Source organism: Capricornis sumatraensis, chromosome 7, assembly GCF_032405125.1.
Source record: "Capricornis sumatraensis isolate serow.1 chromosome 7, serow.2, whole genome shotgun sequence".
In the NCBI taxonomy this organism is placed as follows: domain Eukaryota; kingdom Metazoa; phylum Chordata; class Mammalia; order Artiodactyla; family Bovidae; genus Capricornis; species Capricornis sumatraensis.
This window is the reverse complement of record NC_091075.1, coordinates 48,365,670-48,381,534: the sequence shown is the minus strand read 5'-3', so window position 1 is coordinate 48,381,534 and position 15,865 is coordinate 48,365,670. Positions and strand designations below refer to the sequence as shown.

General features: G+C 45.7%; 1 protein-coding gene across 1 annotated transcript; it reads left to right on the top strand.

The window, feature by feature from the left end:
- Positions 1-4,298: 4,298 nt before the first annotated feature.
- Positions 4,299-13,534, top strand: CCKAR (cholecystokinin A receptor). Its single transcript, XM_068975470.1, has 5 exons — positions 4,299-4,454; positions 5,132-5,383; positions 9,234-9,495; positions 11,516-11,643; positions 13,005-13,534. The coding sequence occupies exons 1-5, from the start codon at positions 4,343-4,345 to the stop codon at positions 13,532-13,534; spliced, it is 1,284 nt and encodes a 427-aa protein (XP_068831571.1). The 5' UTR covers positions 4,299-4,342.
- Positions 13,535-15,865: the final 2,331 nt, after the last annotated feature.

Genomic DNA, 15,865 nt, shown 5'->3' with positions numbered 1-15,865 from the left:
ATTTCCTTCTTCACACAGAGATATAAAAGGGAAGAATAAGCCACGCAATATTGACACTCCTGATGTTTTACTCTTTATTTATTTCCATTTCCCAAGCATATACTGTATGCCAAGCACTGTGTTCAGGTGCTGGAGACATGAGCCCTTAATCTGGCCGTGATAACAGCGACAAACAGAGGATCCTCGGGATTAATCTTCTCCATTGACAATAATTATTAGAGTCCAGCCCTAAGTTCCAGGCATTGTGTGAGGTGCCTTTCATGTGTTGCTTTGTTTATAGACAGTGCTGGGCTATACGCATCTTACAGATGAGCAAGCTGAGACTCAGAAAGGCCAATTAAGTTGTTGATGATCACAGCAGAGGTGGCGGGGTAGAGAACAGGCTTAGGTTACTGTTGTCTGATGCCTGTGCTCACCGGCATAACGGCTTCCAGGGAGCCTCCTGAGAGTGACCCTGAGATCACTGGCCTCTGAAGCACCAGGAATGCTGGATAAAAATGCAGATGCCCATGCCTGGGGCTGAAGAATCAGAATCCCAGGAAGGGAGCCTGGGGATCCCAATTTTTAACCACTAACTCAGCTGATTCAGATTTGCACTAAAGCTTGTAAAGCACAGCACTCAAATGTGCCACGCTGACTCCTTCTGAGTTCACAAAACCTCCAGCACCCACCTGCATCCTTGTGTGCGTGTGGGCTAAGTCGCTTCAGTCGTGTTCGACTCTACTCCGTGGACTGTAGTCCGGTAGGCTCCTCTGTCCATGGTATTCTCTAGGCAAGGATACTGAAGTGGATTGCCAAGCCCTCCTCCAGGGGACCTTCCTTGACCCAGGCATCAAACCAGCGTCTCCTGTGGCTGCGGCATTGCAGGCAGATTCTTTACTGCTGAGCCACCAGGAAAGCCCCCTGCACCCTTGCTACCTGCCAACCGATGAACAGATGGAGTAGAAAGGTGGGGAGGAAGGAGAAAAAGAAGGGAGGTGTTGAGGCAGTCTGAGCATGGGTCGGAAAAGAATTTTCAGACAGGGCATTTCAGAAAGGAGGGGGTTTATTGAGAACAAAGAGCAGAGATAAAGCGGGCCCTGTAAGCGCAGTAGGCCAACAACGCCTGACAGGCCAGGGAGAGTTGACCTTTTGTGGGTTAATAGCTGATTTGTAGAGCCTCAAGACAAAGAAAATTCCTGCTTGATGGCTGGCATTAGGTGACTGGTTGGGGCACTATAGAGTGTTTACTGGAGTGGGTGGGCATCTTTGCTTAGTTGGGAGTCAGGAATCTTGTTAGTGACAATCAGGGTTTTGGGGCAAGGTTACAAAGGGGCCCAGTCAGCTTTGGAGGTGTCCTGGATTATGGGTTTTGCTTCTGTGGCCTCGGTGCAAGGCCTTGCACCTGTGGCTTTAGGGCAGGACTCAACAGAAGGGAGGGAGGGAGGGAAGGAGGGATGGAGGAAGGAAGAACTTGCTCCAAGTTGAGCTCCATTTCAGTTCAGGGCTTCCCAGGTGGCGCTAGTGGTAAACAACCCGCCTGCCAATACAGGAGACTTAAGAAATGCCAGTTTGACCCCTGGGTCAAGAACATCCCTTGGAGGAGGAAACGGCAACCCACTCCAGTATTCTTGCCTGGAAACTTCCTTGGGCAGAGGAGCTTGGTGGGCTTCAGTCCATGGGGTTCCAGAGTTGGACAACTGAAGTGACTTAGCACACACACATGCATCCTCCTTGTTCAGGGCAGGTGGACACCAGCCCTTGGCTCCTCTGCTCTTGGACCCGCGGCAGAGGTTCCCTGCAGTGGCTGAAGTGGCAGCTGACGGGCCTCAGGAACCTCCGTAGGAAGCACCTGCTATGGATGGTGATGTCTGCCCAGTTAAAGCAGCTGAAGCAGTCAGCTGCTGAGAAGGGCAGCGTAGTGAAACTCAGCTGTACCCAGGGCTCAAAATCTGAATATCTGTCCCTCCCCAAATCAGGACAGTACTGCTCTGGGTCCCTCCTAGTGGGCAGGGTCCGTATCAGTCTGCAGACTGAGAAGATTCAGCCAACAGGCACCAAGGCAGGAAGGAGAGGCAGAGACAGGGGTTCTGGCTCCAGATAGGCTACGGGAAATAGAAGAATGAAGAAAGCTGTCCACTGCAGGAAGAGGAGCAAGGACACGGCCACTGGCCCCTGAGGGGGATTCCACCACTCGTTCTCACCAGCAAACCATGGGGCCACTCTTGGTCAAATCCTTGTGTATCAAAGAAAAATAATAGGGACTGCCCTGGTGGTACCGTGGATAAGAATCTGCCGATGCAGGGGACACGGGTTTGATCCCTGGCTGAGGAAGATCCCACATGCCACGGAACCACTAAGCCCACGCACCACAATTGCTGAGCTCGCATGCCCTAGAGCCTGCGCTCTGCAACGAGAGAGGTGACCACCATGTGAGGCCCACTCACCACAGCAAAGAGCAGCCCCGGCTCGCCGAAACGAGAGAGAGCCGGCACATAGCAGTAAAGACCCAGAGCAGCTAGGAAAATCAAAGGGAAAATCATAATGATCGTTTTTATTATCTATGGTTTATTGAACACTTTTTGTGTGTCAGGCACTGTCCTGAGGCAATCAATCTTTATAACAAGTATCTGGGAAGTCATTTGGTCCCCCTTTGACAGAAAGAAATGAGTCTCGGGTTAGGAAACCTGCCCAGTACTTGCCACCGCGTAACCAGTGAAGCCAGGACTTGATCTGGGGTCTGTCTCTTCTGTTAATAACTGCTAACAGCTTCTCCAATATTCCTCGCATTTCTAGTCTTGTGACTAATTGCCTCCAACATGAGCTGTTCGTGGTTTCAAAGAAAAGAGATTTTGGTCCCTTCCCAGCCCCACATCCCAAGCCTGGGTGATAAAAATGCCCATCGGTTCATCCATGTTCGGCCGGGAATCAGCCAAGAGAGAACACATAGGACTGTCAGCTGTCAAAGCACGAGGGACCCCTGAAGTGTCTCGATCAGGTCTCAGCTCAGCTGAGCAGCTGTGAGCAACACAGAGCCTCTGCTGTCACCTGCTGTCCCAAAGGTCTCAGCAGAGGACACCCCATGTACAAAGGGGCTGGAGGAGCTTGCCGGCACCACAAAGCCTCACAGAAAGCCCAGAGCCCTGGCCAGGCCCCCATCTCTAACCCCATCTCCCACCGTTGGCCCCTCATTCATTCCTACTTCTAACTATTCCTCAAACAGGCCAAGTTCATTCCCACGCAGGGCCTTTGCTCTTGCTGTGACCTCTGCCCTAGAAGCAGCAGACTGCTCCTCCTGCCTAGAAGCAGCTTTCCCCAGTTGTCCCAAGCCTTCCTGCTCCTTGTCATCCAGCTCTCCAATCTTGGTCCCTTCCTGCGAGAGGCGTTTCCTGACCATCCCATCTAAATGAGCAACACCCCCCCACACACACAATCCATCATCCCTCTCCATCATATCTTCCTGCTTGACTTCCTCTGTGGTGCTTTACACATCTGAAATGATCTTGTTCATTATTTGCTTATATGTTTAGAGAAGTACCTGGCAAGTGGAAGGCACTCAATGAACATGTGCTGAATGAATGGACGAATGCGTAAACGAATGAATGGAAAATCTTACTAAGTGTTTTCTATATTAAGGATCCGAGCACCTACAGCCAGGGCACCCCCTCCTTTCAGTTACCAGGGGCAGAGACCACAAGAAATAACCCTGTGGTTGGTAACAACTTAACAACCAGCCAGCAGTTATATCCACACACACTGCTGGGCATGGTTCCAAAGCTAAAAGGCACTAATTGCTTTTATATAAGGAGGTAGAAACACAGTCCCTCCGTGTCCTTTAGTCCTGATGCTCTGCATGTCGGTGTCTGTCGCCGTGTTAATCGCTCCTGTCTCACACAGCCAGTTTGAGCTTTATTCTGCCTATGTCTGGGATGGTGACAGGTTCCTAGACAGAGAAGAGAGGTACTGTGTCCCTGCATGTGTGTGTCCACGTGTGTGTGCACGTGTGCAGAAAAGCAGCGACGCTCCTGGAAGGGTTAACTCGCAACCAGGCTGCCTGTGCTCAGGGCCCTACGGCTGGCCCAGGAATGGGGTGGGCCTGGAAGGTGGAGCGGGCTTGATTCACATCAGCTGCTCTTTCCAAGACAGGAGTGCAAATGCCTGCCCAGCTGGCCTGAGCGTGCTGAACTCCAGTCGCCTTTAAGAATGGTTGCAGGAGCCCACACCTGGCAATCACTCCCCCTACCCCCCTGCCTCTCCACAGCAGGTTGCATTTGGGAGACTCTCCGGTCAGTCATTAGAGGAATGAGCCGAGAGTGAGCCGTTCACCAGCTTGCCAACACTTGGTGGAAAGCAGCAGGCAAGCATGGAAGTGGTTGACAGCCTTCTCATGAATGAAAGCAACCTGACTCCCCCCTGTGAACTGGGGATCGAAAATGAGACGCTTTTCTGCTTGGATCAGCCCCATCCTTCCAAAGGTAGGTGTCAGAGGCTGTTATCTGAATTCAGAAAACCTTAAGTTTGTGGGAAAAATCAGCAAAGGCAAGGCTGACTGTGAAAACAGAACACAGTCCTAATGAGACGAAGCTGGATAAAGTCATCTGCTCAGAAGTTTGGATGAGAGATCTAAAAGCAGAACTGAGTCCAATTGCTCTTGTTGTTCCCCATGGGAGAGTTGGGATTAATGTATAGGACTTGGGGGGCACAAAAGCAGCGGGAGGAGGAGCTGAAGTGGAGCCAGAGGGAGTTCAAGTGTAAAAGCTGGAACTTATAGCATCACAGAAAAGGCACTGTCACAATCTAGCTGTCGCCTTTCCTTGGGGGAAATCAGTGTGAAGAAGTGATTAAATCGAAATAATGCTTAGCAGCTAGGAAAGAAAGCAAATCACTGGAGGAGCTTTGTTCTTAAGAAAAAGTGGTTCCCCGAGTGAGTGATCCGTTAACAGACCAGCCTTTCAGAAGCAACTGAATCACTCTGTGCTCTCCTCGCTTTGTTTCTGCAAAATATCTAAGTATGGGGAGAGCTGGGTTCGGTGATGCACACCCCTGAAAATACAAACCGGCAGGAAATAAGCGTTCACTTGGTGTGCTAGGGTTTTAACATTCTGCCCTCACCACCTGCATCTCTCCGCCTTGTCCGGGTTCCTCCTTGCAGAGTGGCAGCCGGCCGTGCAGATTCTGTTATACTCCTTGATATTCCTGCTCAGCGTGCTGGGAAACACACTGGTCATTACAGTGCTGATTAGGAACAAGAGGATGAGAACAGTCACCAACATTTTCCTCCTCTCCCTGGCTGTCAGCGATCTCATGCTTTGTCTCTTCTGCATGCCATTCAACCTCATCCCCAACCTGCTCAAGGATTTCATCTTCGGGAGCGCTGTTTGCAAGACCACCACCTACTTCATGGGTGAGTTGCTGCTGGTGCCTATTTCTGGAGTTTCACCCTAAATTGGTGAAACTCAGTCCCAGACCTTCCCTAACCCCTGACAGCCTCCACAGAGAAGCCCTGTTGGGTGTACAGAACAAAACATCTGACTGTATGGGGCTGGGTACAAGGGCAGAGGAGCTGGCTTTATGGGAGGGTCAGTCCTCATAATGCCCCAGAAGTCAGTCCCCAGTCTTAGGGGACCAGTTCCTCAAAGTGGAATAAGTTGGTAAGAAACTACAGAAGACACTGGTTTTGCTTGCTTCTGTTAGAAAGACAGACAGATTCAAGCTGATCTGTGCCTTCCTGGAAGGAATTGATTGTACTCTGAGCTCTACCCAACCCAAGGCATGGTTTTCGGGGTGACCAGGCTGCTGGAAGAGGGCTTTTTCTGCTACCATTCTGGCGCTTATAGGGAACAGGGTTATTCAAAATCCAGTTTCACCAGAGGTCTAGATTCCCTTCTCAGGATTCACTTTCCAGCCTGTTTTCACAGAGGCTGGGACCATCTTAGGCAGAAAGAGAGAGAGACCCTCTACCACAAATACAACAAGTTGAATTTGCTGCCAGTGCCTAGGTGGATAAGCTGACCCTGATTGACTGAGATACGCAGCTCGCTGCCTTTGCCAATCAGAATGATGGTGATGATGAAAAATCATAAGAGCTAATGTCTTTGAGTACATTTTTTTTTGAGTACCAGATGTTCTACTAATTGCTTTAAGTTTTTACTTCCATGATCATATTTTATCTCACAACCACTCTATGAAGTATACACAGTTATTCTTCCCTGTCTCACTGAGAGGGGAACAGAGGCATAGAGAGGTTAACAATGTGCCCAAGGACACACAGGTGGTAAGCCACAGAGCTGACCTGAACCCCAGTTGGTGGCCACTACAATGGCGAGTAAATACACAGCCTCATTTTGCCAACTGCTGTGGCTCATCTGAGGCTGAAACAAGACATTTCTCTGGGCCCCTCTGCCTGCCAAAATGCTTCCTCTCTTGCCCATTCTGAGAGCTGGTTGGGGGAGGGGGAGAAGAGGTGGGAAATGAAGAAGGAGTTGGTTGTTCTGACCTAAGCCCTGCAAAATACGCAGAGCTGAGCTGCCTAGGGCAGCCTTCAGTGACCAGAAAGCTTCACAAGCCTTTATTTCTTCCAACTGAGGAAGTAGGATCCAGCGCTGACAAAACGATGATGAATGGCTGATCTACATGCCATGGACAAATAACCGAGAAAGTGTCAGTCTAGGTCCAAGTACTCTAAAAAGAAAAATGGACTCACAAACGAAAAGGATCGTTGTTAAACAATGACGCAATAATAATAACCAACATCTCACAGTGCCTCAGGCTTTCAAGGCCTGTCTGTATATATCCTACGGTAATATTTAATCATGTTAACCAGGGTTTATGTAAGGAGATTAAAAGTGAGTCCTTGTGTAGTTGCACAACATGAATGTGCTAAATGCAGCAGTTGTTCACTTTAAAATGATTAATTTTATGTTACATGAATTTTACCTCAATTAAAAAAATGTTTTAAAATAGCTGGGGTCTGAGGCTAGGAGCTTTAACACTCTTTCTGAAAATACCCAGTACAGACTGTTCTAGAAAATGAAAAGCAAGATACTTCTAAAAGTGTTTGCAATGCTATAATGGTTTTGTTGGATTTCTGATTCCAGTCATTTCAATTCTTCCCTAATTTCATGTTCTTAACAATTAACACACATTAAATTCCTAATACATAGCCAAAAGGGCTTCCCAGGTGGCTCAACGGGTAAAGAAACTGCCTGCAATGCAGGAGACACAGCAGACATAGGCTTGATCCCTGGGTTGGGAATGACCCCTGGAGGAGGGCATGGCAATTCGCTGCAGTATTCTTGCCTGGAGAATCCCATGGTCAGAGGAGCCTGCCAGGCTACAGTCCATAGAGTCCCAAAGAGTCGAACACGACTGAAGTGACTGAGCATGCATGCACATAGCAAAAAAAAAAAAAAAAAAAAAAGTGCTTGCCTGATGCTGGGTTTATAATTACCCATTATAAGGCTGAGCACCGAAGAATTGACACTTTTGAACTGTGGTGTTGGATAAGACTCTTAAGAGTCCTTTGGACTGCAAGGTGAGCAAATCAGTCAATCCTAAAGGAAATCAGTCCTGAATATTCATTGGAAAGACTGACACTGAAGCTGATGCTCCAAAACTTTGGTCACCTGATGCGAAGAGCTGACTCGACTCTGATGCTGGGAAAGACTGAAGGCAGGAGGAGAAGAGGGGCAACAGGGGATGAGATGTTTGGATGGCATCACCAACTCAATGAACATGAGTCTGTGCAAGCTCCAGGGGATGGTGAAGAACAGGGAAGCCTGGTGTGCTGCAGAGTCGGACATGACTAAGAGAGTGAACAACAATAGATTTCACTCTGAGAAGTTTGGGGCTGTATTCTCTAATCCAAATGTTATCAATTCCTTAGGGTAAATTCCTATAAAACAGCAAATCCTATCTCAGAACCTGAGTTCTTAGCTATGGTTTTGGGGTTCTAGATTCCTTTAAGTCTCTGAGGAACACTACGGATATTCCCCCTAGAAAAAGGATATTTTTATACATAGTTTCACAAAAGGCCCCAGGCTAAGAACTTCTCCCAAAGTTAGATTGGGATTGATTTGAAGGTTTAAGAAATCATGGTAAGAGATAAGAGAAGGATCAGCTGAATTTATGGATGAAGAATTAAAGGGAATTTTATAGGGATAAGACATTACAATCATTATATATGCACACAAAATACAAAAATTAAGTTTTTTGACTATCCTGTGAGTGTATCCTTTTGTTGTTGTTCAGTTGCTCAGTCATGTCTGACTCTTTGTGACCCCAGGGACTGCAGCACACCAGGCTTCTCTGTCCTTCACTGACTCCTGGAGTTTGCTCAAACTCGTGTCCATTGATTCAGTGATGCCATCCAACCATCTCATCCTCTGTCATCCCCTTCTCCTGCCCTCGATTTTTCCCAGCATCGGGGTCTTTTCCAATGAGTCAGCTCTTTGCACTAGGTGGCCAAAATATTGGAGCTTCAGCTTCAGCATCAGTCCTTCCAATGAATACTCAGGGTTGATTTCCTTTTAGATGTGGTGTTTTGATGTCTTTCTCACTGATGATGAATGTTTGATGAATGTTCCTTCTACAAAACACAGAAAAGCAAAAAGAATTAGAAAGAAGACCCCATTCCTCCTACCCCGAGAAAAACATCAGTTACAATATGGGGATTTTCCCCTTCATCCTTTTTCATTAGGTATTTTTTCAACACTCCATTTTGAAATTTAGAATGTTTCACTCAAAAACAGTCTGTGTACTAGAAATTTTCAGGAAGAGTCTTAATGTTCCCATCTCAGACTCCACTGAATTTTTGGAGTCACTGTCCTTGAGAATATTGGATTAAAAGGTCCACTTTATGCAGATCATGCTCAAAACTAAAGCTGTTCTACAGGTCACTCAGAAACCTTTCCTGTGGGGTAAGAACATAGTTCATCCACTTAGTTATTAATTAATGAGCACCTTCAGCCTAAGAAGGAGCTAGGTCGTAATCAAAGTTCAATAAACTTATCTAAAATACATTGGCAATACAATGTATTTGCAAATATATTGCTTGAACTGCCTCAAATCCTTTTGGGAACAAAGCTGGGAATAAATCACTTTTTAAAAATATACATACACAGTATTTCTTTACCTTCTGAGTATTTTCCTTTACTATCTATCAAACCTGTGTAGATCAGGTAAGCTTAAGCTCATGGGCAAATAAACTTCGGATTTCAGAGCTGACGTAACCAGCTTCTTTGTTCCTTTCCCAGGCACCTCTGTGAGTGTCTCCACCTTTAATCTGGTCGCCATATCACTGGAGAGATATGGTGCAATTTGCAAACCCTTACAGTCCCGAGTCTGGCAGACAAAGTCCCATGCTTTGAAGGTGATTGCCGCTACCTGGTGCCTCTCCTTCACCATCATGACGCCATACCCAATTTATAGCAACTTGGTGCCTTTTACCAAAAATAACAACCAGACTGCAAATATGTGCCGCTTTCTACTGCCAAGTGACGTCATGCAGCAGTCCTGGTAAGGCCACCTGGGTTCATTTGTTTACTATAACTTGATAGAATTTTTCAGTTTCAATAAAAACTGGAATGTATTGTCCAGTGTCTGCGGGATCAGTTTCCTGGAGACTTTTTGAGAAGATTTGTCTTAACCTCTTTCTAGAATGATAGAATAGAGCAAACATTTTGAATGTTGTATTTGAAATGCCATTTGCGACCCCATGGACTGTAGCCTACCAGGCTCCTCCATCCATGGGATTTTCCAAGCAAGAATACTGGAGTGGGTTACCATTTCCATCTTCAGGATACCTTCCCGACCCAGGGTTTGAACCCGGGTCTCCCAGATTGTAGGCAGATGCTTTACTGTCTGAGCCACCAGGGAAGTCTCTGAAATGCCATACCTGTATTAAAATCAACTAGTCCTCTCAAAACCTCATAGGGTGGGTACTATTACTGTCCCCATTTTACAGATGAAGAAACTGAGACATGGGGAAGTTAAGTTGCTCAAGTTCCCAAACCTAGAACAGACGACAGAGTGTCTGGGCTTAACCACTATGCAGTGTGCTTCTGGACAGTCTAGTGAGGATCTTGGCTGAGACAGTGGAAGAGCTCTGATTTTCCAAAAACTGGAGATGGAACCGAGGAGTCCAAAACCCCAAATCCCATGTGATTTTTCTTAGAGCAGAGTTGCAGCAGTGGTACTTACACAGAACACTTTACTAGAAATGCAAAGTTGTGCTATCTGTTTCTTTGCTCACTAGCGGGTGATGTTGGGCAAGTTTATATAACTTCCTTGACATTCAAGTTCTTTACACAAAGATTTAAGAATAAAGATACCTTTTAATCTACATCATTAGAGGGATGTGAGATTCAAATGAGAGAATGTTTATGAAAACGTCATTAGATATATTCAAAAAGGCTACACAAATGCAGGGCATTATGTTTACTAATTCCCAGCATGTTTTAGAAGCAGAGGGCTAGACATTCAAAAATGGCTCAAAACCAAGATAATTTCTGCCTTCTTTGCCTTCCTTTTTTTCATTTCAACCAAGACACACACACACTCAAAGAATTATGTTGCAAATGAGGGACATTTCCAAGACTTGAAAAGAAATCTTATCAAAACATGTCCAATTGAAATGAGAAATGGCTCAGCCACTGTGAGCCTCTGACAATTTTATGGCCTAATTGTGTAACCTTACACATGCCAGACTGCAAAAGTGATTTAGGGGCCAGACTCAAGAAGAAGGAGGCTGCAGTTCTTCAGGAATCAAACGTGTTTAGAGAAAGCATAACTCTGGCCCGCCAGGCACTAGAATGAGTTTGCCACTGTGCTTAATGGGTTGAAACAGCCAGAATGCTTTATTTTGCAAAACCAAGGTTTTCCAGCATTGCTGCCTATGCACTTGATGATTCTGATGCTATAAAGTCAACAAATGGTATTAATCTATTGTGATGCTTAAGAGCATAACGTCTAGAATCATATTGCTTGAGTTCAGATCCCATCTTTGCCACTAGCTGTGTGACTTTGGACAAATTATTTATTCTACCTGTTTCCTTATCTGTAAAATGGGTATTAGGTTTATAGTACCTACTTCAAGAATTATTATGGGGATTAAATATAGTAATATATGTACCATATTGAAATTAAATAATTTAATAAGTCATCAATGAATATAAACTCTTATAATTTTATTATTATTATTTCAGTAACAGCTTTTTTGAGGTATTCAAATTTTCTCATTGGCTTGTTTTTTTTTAAGCTCTCATTAGTTTTAAATGTAAACTTGTTTCAGGCACAGACTTACACCAAAGTTTTCCAATTTAACTAGTCCTTCATAAGAGACTTTATCTGGGAGAAAAGAAGTTAACATTTTCTAATGACTGAACCTCCAGACATGGAATTTCCAAAGATATTAAATACTGGTAATTAATGTGTTTGCTCCAACTCATTAAAATGGAGATGAACCCTGTTTATTCCATCTCATCTTAGTTTGAAATGCTGGAGTTGCTGGTTATTGGATTGCTTTTTATTTTATTAGGCACACATTCCTGTTACTCATCCTCTTTCTTATTCCTGGAATTGTGATGATGGTGGCATATGGATTAATCTCTTTGGAACTTTACCAAGGAATAAAATTTGATGCTAGCCAGAAGAAGTCTGCCCGAGGTAACTATCTTTTATCTGTTGGTTTATGCCAAAAGATTACACAAGCCTTGTTTTCTATAACTTAGATATACCCAGAGTATTTCAAAATACTTTTCAAAAGTATTTCAAAATGTTTTTCAAAAGTATTCTTAGGAGACTCTGTGTCGTAAGGCATGCTCATGAGATCCAGTGTCTCTGTTTCCTGTAGAATGAAGAAATTATTTCTCCCAAAAGGGTACTAAATGGAATAAAATGAGATAATATACCCATTGCCCAATTACAAGCTCAGGGCCCATAGGTCCAGGGTCTCTGTGACGTTGTATTCAAATGGACCCCCTCTGCAAACAAAGCAAACTGTCATTCCAGGTGCCATCCTCTCCTCCCCCCTTCACTCCCACCCTTTACTCCCGATATAGCTGCCACGGAACCTCACATCTCCCCCTCTTCCTTTTTTTTTTTTTTTCTTTTTTTTTTTCCCTCTCTTCCTTTTTTTAATGTTTGGGCCTGCATGTTCGTGTTTTTTTGGCTGTGCTGGGTCCTCATTGCTGCGCAGGCTTTTCGCTAATTGCGGAGAGCAGGGGCTACTCCCCAGCAGCAGTGTGTGGGCCCCTCTTTGTGGTGGCTTCTCTTGTTGTGGAGGACAGGCTCCAGAGCTCCAGGTCTTCAGCAGCTACAGCACGTGGGCTCAGTTGTTGTGCTCCTGGATTCTAGAGCACAGGATCAATAATTGCAGTGTCCAGGCTTAGCTGCCCTGCAGCATGGGGGACCTTCCCTGATCAGGGATCAAACTCATGTCTCCCGCGTTGGTAAGTGGATTCTTTACCACTGAACCACCAGGGAAGCCCACCCCCTATCCCTCCCTTTCACTACAGCCCACTCTTCACTGAAACTTACCCCACATCTTTGTTGACATCACTCACCACCCCTCTCACTCCAGCCTTCTGCTCAGCTCTTTACCACATTTACACCTAGAGTCTTTCCTGGCTGTTGTTGATTTTTGCTCATTATGCAGTAAAAGCAATCTGGAGGTTTCCCAAGCAAGCAGAAAACTCCCCACCTTGAGGAGCTGGAATAAGAGTGTGAATACTCATTCTTTAACAAATTTTTATCCTTTTCGTCTACACACATAAAATATTATTTTACTATTTTAAATTATGCACATTCTATACTACACATTTTTTATTAGTTTTAAGTAGCATTTCATTTGGAGGAAAGGAGTAGCATAGATCAATACCTACCCATGTTAGTGCAGGCCCAAGGTGGCCTGTCAAGTAATACAGTTCAAGTGTGGTTTAGCCCCTGGATGGAGGGGGCAGGGATTCCATGCCCTCTGTCTGGCATGACCCATCCCAAAAAATAAGTGACGTGGCTTGCCCACCCAGAAGGGAAGCGGAGCTCGAGCAGCAGCGGCAGGTACGAGGACAGCGACGGGTGCTACCTGCAGAGGCCCAAGCGCCCAAGGAAGCTGGAGCTGCACCAGCTGTCCACCGGCAGCGGCGGCCGGGCCAACCGCATCAGGAGCAGCAGCCCCGCGGCCAACCTCGTGGCCAAGAAGCGCGTCATCCGCATGCTCATGGTCATCGTGGTCCTCTTCTTCCTCTGCTGGATGCCCATCTTCAGCGCCAACGCCTGGCGGGCCTTTGACACCGCCTCTGCCGAGCGCCGCCTCTCGGGGACCCCCATCTCCTTCATCCTCCTGCTGTCCTACACCTCGTCCTGCGTCAACCCCATCATCTACTGCTTCATGAACAAGAGGTTCCGCCTCGGCTTCCTGGCCACGTTCCCCTGCTGCCCCAACCCCGGTCCCCCAGGAGCGCGAGGCGAGGGCGGGGACGAGGCGGAGAGCGGCACCACGCGGGCGTCCCTGTCTAAATGCTCCTACAGCCACGGGAGCGCCTCTGCGCCGCCGTGAGCGGCGTCCCGGCCGCCGGGGAGGAAGCATGGAGGCAGGGACCGAGGGAGGCAGCAGGGAGGGAGGAAGAGAAGACAGCAGGAGGAGGCAGGAAGTGCAGGAAGGCGCCGGTCCCAGTGGGCGCCATTCCTCGTCTGCCTGGCACCCTTCACCTGGGTTCCAGGGGAACACTCCGAGGGCGGGGCCGTGACTGGGGCCGCAGGCGGGACGTTTTCAGTAACATTCACCATCGGAAAACCTCAGCAGGCCGATGACAGGCGTTCACCAGCGCTCCTGCTGTGCACATCGCTAAGCACGCGTTCAAACGGGGATTTGGACCCCACTGAGCTTTAGAAGGTTCTAGAACACCCCAGGCGGGCTCTTAACTCCTCTTAGTGACACCCTTCTATGTTCTGCTGCTTCTGCTGGTGCGGAATTGTGGAGGCTGCTTTGCGCCTGAGGAGTCCATCCCTCTTTCAGGAACATTCTGTAACCACTCACCTCACCACGACCACACACGAGAACAGGAAGCAAACCCTCTTCTGGCCATTTTCTGTAGCAAGAAAACAGCCTGACCTGTTCTTCTTGAGGTCAGTCAAGGACATTCAGAGACATCAGTTGATGTTGTCATCAGAACAGCATATGGAACATTGTCTAATGGAATTTGGAACTTATATTTCTGAAAAGAGTATGTAGCAAGTAACTGTCTTAGCATAAGGGAAGTTGAATGCCAGGAGGCGCCAAGAAATATTTTTCTAATTTAATAATATATATTGCTTAACTCCACCTTTTCATGGTGGTATTAAACCCCATGGCTGCTTTGCCTGAACTTCATTTCTCATCCTCATCCTCCTTTCTGGAAAGACCTCCAAGTCCGAAGGAGAGCTGTAATGTATGTGTACCTGGCCAAGCTGGAAACTCCGGGAGTTGGGCCCAGAATAAAAACTGGCATACTTGGACTCAACTAACAGATAGACAAAGCCATCTATGCCTTTAGATACAATCTATGTGTTTGTTAATATTTGTTGTAATTTTACGTGTATGTGAAACGTGAACAGAGCAGTATGTTCTTTACATATAAGTATACTCTTTGGTGTATTTAAAAAAAAGAATAGTGGGTGGAGGTTGCAATTGAGAAAGTATTGTCATTCTACATTCCTGTACCACAGTTGGAGTTTCATGTGAACTCTTTTTATTTGAAAAATTGGTGTTGAAATTTCTTTTCTCCAGTGTAGAAATCCCAACTTAATATAAGACATGAACTATACACTTAGATACCAGGAAGTGCATTTCTAAAACTGCATGTGTCAATCCAATCCAGCCTCTTTTCTTCCCTCCCTTTCTTTCCCTTCCTTCCTCTCTGTCTCTGTCTGTCTCTCACTCTCTTTCATAGTTTTCATGCTTCCAAGCATCTGAGAGGTGAGCTTTTCTTTTTCCTGTTTGTGGGGGTCCATGACCACCCATTGATCCATACCTGACAGACACTCTTTGTGATGCACAAAGGCTAGTGATTTTTCTATTATATAAAAAAAAAAATCTATAGTGGGGGGAGGGGGGCGGGTAGTACAGAGTGGCAGGAAGTGATCACGAATAAGGGAAGGGATGTAGTATATCTAACAAGAGTGTTGCCTTTGTTGTGTTTTTGCCAAACAGGGTAGAGAGGATAGTGTGCTAACAGAAGAAATTATTGAGGATGTGAACATTTTTTATAGGGGACTTTCCAAGTCAGATGTTAATTTTTCTACTTCTCAGATGGCAATCTTATTTTCATACTTCAAACCAGTCATCTCTGTCAAGAATTTCAAGGTGAAAATTCAACTTACTAAAACGTGCACTGCTAAAATAGTAATGATAAAAGATGTAAAAAAGAAAGATGTCTCCAATATTTGAGTGAATCCTGCAGAACTTAACAATTTTCCTGCCAGAAGAAGCCTTCCCATCTGACAGTGTTAGCATATAAATGAAGATTAATTAGCCTCCCTGCTCACCCCACCCTTATTGGAAACCTCTGGAAATACCAAAGGTAACTTAACCTAAAAATAGAGTCACCAGATTTAGCAAATAAAATACAGGATGTCCAGTTAAATTCTAATTTCAAATAAACAACTAATAATTTTTTTTAGTATGAGTATGTCTCATGCCCTAAAATACATCTTTTGTTTTATCTGGCAACTCTACTTTAAATTAACTTTAAAAGCACGTAAGAACATAAACAAGATTTCCCCAAAGTAGAGCAATAAAATGCCTCTGTTCACTAAATTTATTGGAAAGTCTTTCACATAATGGAAGTTATTTTTAAAAATAAGAAAAATGCTATTAACTTTCAGAATCTGTGCCTGACCTTTGAAAATG

What these genes read in the sequence shown, in the direction of transcription:
- CCKAR (XM_068975470.1), top strand. Translation starts at nt 4,343, where the DNA reads ATGGAAGTGGTTGACAGCCTTCTCATGAATGAAAGCAACCTGACTCCC. An exon ending in TCAGCCCCATCCTTCCAAAG is followed by an intron (nt 4,455 to 5,131) that starts GTAGGTGTCAGA and finishes TCCTCCTTGCAG; the next exon opens with AGTGGCAGCCGGCCGTGCAG. An exon ending in CCAGAAGAAGTCTGCCCGAG is followed by an intron (nt 11,644 to 13,004) that starts GTAACTATCTTT and finishes TTGCCCACCCAG; the next exon opens with AAGGGAAGCGGAGCTCGAGC.